Genomic DNA, 1,457 nt, shown 5'->3' on the forward strand with positions numbered 1-1,457 from the left:
ATGCTCACGCTGCAGATCGAGGAAAGATGCAGCAGAAGCAGCGTGTGAAGGCATTGCTTGTCTTCCTGTTGCTGCTATTGCTGCTGCTGCTGCTGCTGCTGCTGCTGCTGCTGCTGCTGCTACTGCTGCTGCTGCCAGTTGTTTGTGTTTATTATATAAACTTCTTTGTTTCGTTTGTTGTGCTGCATGCAGTTACCTCCGCTGGTGAGGGCGCATGCGTTGCACCTGTATGCGTAAACAACCCTGCTGCTTCTGTTGCTGCTGCTGCTGCTGCTGCTGCTGCTGCAGCAACAGCAGCAACTGCAGAAGCAGTACCAGCAGAAGCAGCAAACGCAGCAGCAACAACAGAAGCAGCAGCAACAACAGAAGCAGCAGCAACAACAGAAGCAGCAGAAGCAGCAGTTACAGCAGCAGCAGCAGCTACAGCAGCAGCAGCAGAACCAGCAGCAGCAGGGGAGAGCGTTGCTTGCTCTGTATCTCTCGATCAAAGAGAAGAAAAAGAAAGAAAAAAAGAAGGAGACAGAAAAAAAGAAAAAGAAGGAGACAGCAGAGAAAAAGAAAAGAGACAAGAAAGAGACACAAGAGGAGACAGAGACAGCGAAGAAAAAGAAAAAGATAAAAGAGACAAAGAAGAGGAAAGCAGAGACAGAGACAGGGGCCCTGGTGCTGCTGCATGCGTCGCCGCTGCTGCAGCAGAAACAAAAATAAATATAGATACACTCGTAAAAGAAGAAACAACAGCAACTGAAGCCAACAACAACAACAGCAGCAGCAGCAGCAACAGCAGCAGCAGCAACAGCAGCAGCAGCAGCAAAACAACAGCAGCAGCAGCAAACAACAACAACACCCTCTGCCTCAACCCCCAAGAGAAGAAGACACAGAAAGCTCAGCGGCAGCTGCATGCAGCACCAGCAGCAGAGACACCGCAATCTGCTGCCAGCAGACGCTCGCAAGCAGATACCAAGCCCAAGACTGCTGCTGCTGCTGCTGCTGCTGCAGCTGCTGCTGCTGCTGCTGCTGCTGCTGGTGCGCGCAGCGGCAAGGCTGCAGATCCCCTTGATGCATGCACTCTGCGCTCGCTGAGCTCAGTAGGAGGAAGGAGAAAATTACATACGGCTGCTTCAGCATCTCTTGCTGCTGCTGCTGGCAGCAGCAGCAGCAGCAGCAGCAGCAGGGAAACGGCTGTGGGAGAGGCTGCATCGGCTTCTTGCACTGCTCCTGCTGCTGCTGCTGCCGCTGCTGCTGCTGCTGCTGCTGCTGGTGAGAAAGGGCAGCGGACGCGGAAGCTTCCTCTGGCCCGCGTGGCCTCGCTGGCGTTGCAGCGGCAGCAGCAGCGGCAGCAGCAGCAGGAGGCCCCGCAGCTGAAGGCAAATCAAGGGCTCAGCAGCAGCAGCAGCAGCAGCAGCAGCAGCAGTAGAGTCCGCCCCCAAGACTGCAAAAGACAGGAGGGGGGGCGT

At 55.0% G+C, this 1,457-nt stretch overlaps 1 protein-coding gene across 1 annotated transcript in view; it reads left to right on the forward strand.

Annotated features, from left to right (window-relative positions):
* Window positions 1-1,457, forward strand: part of EMH_0062740 (uncharacterized protein) — a gene marked incomplete at both ends in the record, with an annotated part of 1,844 nt that overhangs the window by 228 nt on the left and 159 nt on the right. Inside the window, one exon of the mRNA XM_013498065.1 lies at window positions 193-1,455. Coding sequence (XP_013353519.1) covers window positions 193-1,455 — 1,263 coding nt within the window. The remainder of the gene's footprint in view (window positions 1-192; window positions 1,456-1,457) is intronic.

This window comes from Eimeria mitis, genomic scaffold (assembly GCF_000499745.2).
Source record: "Eimeria mitis Houghton genomic scaffold, Emh_scaff3154, whole genome shotgun sequence".
Lineage (NCBI taxonomy): Eukaryota > Apicomplexa > Conoidasida > Eucoccidiorida > Eimeriidae > Eimeria > Eimeria mitis.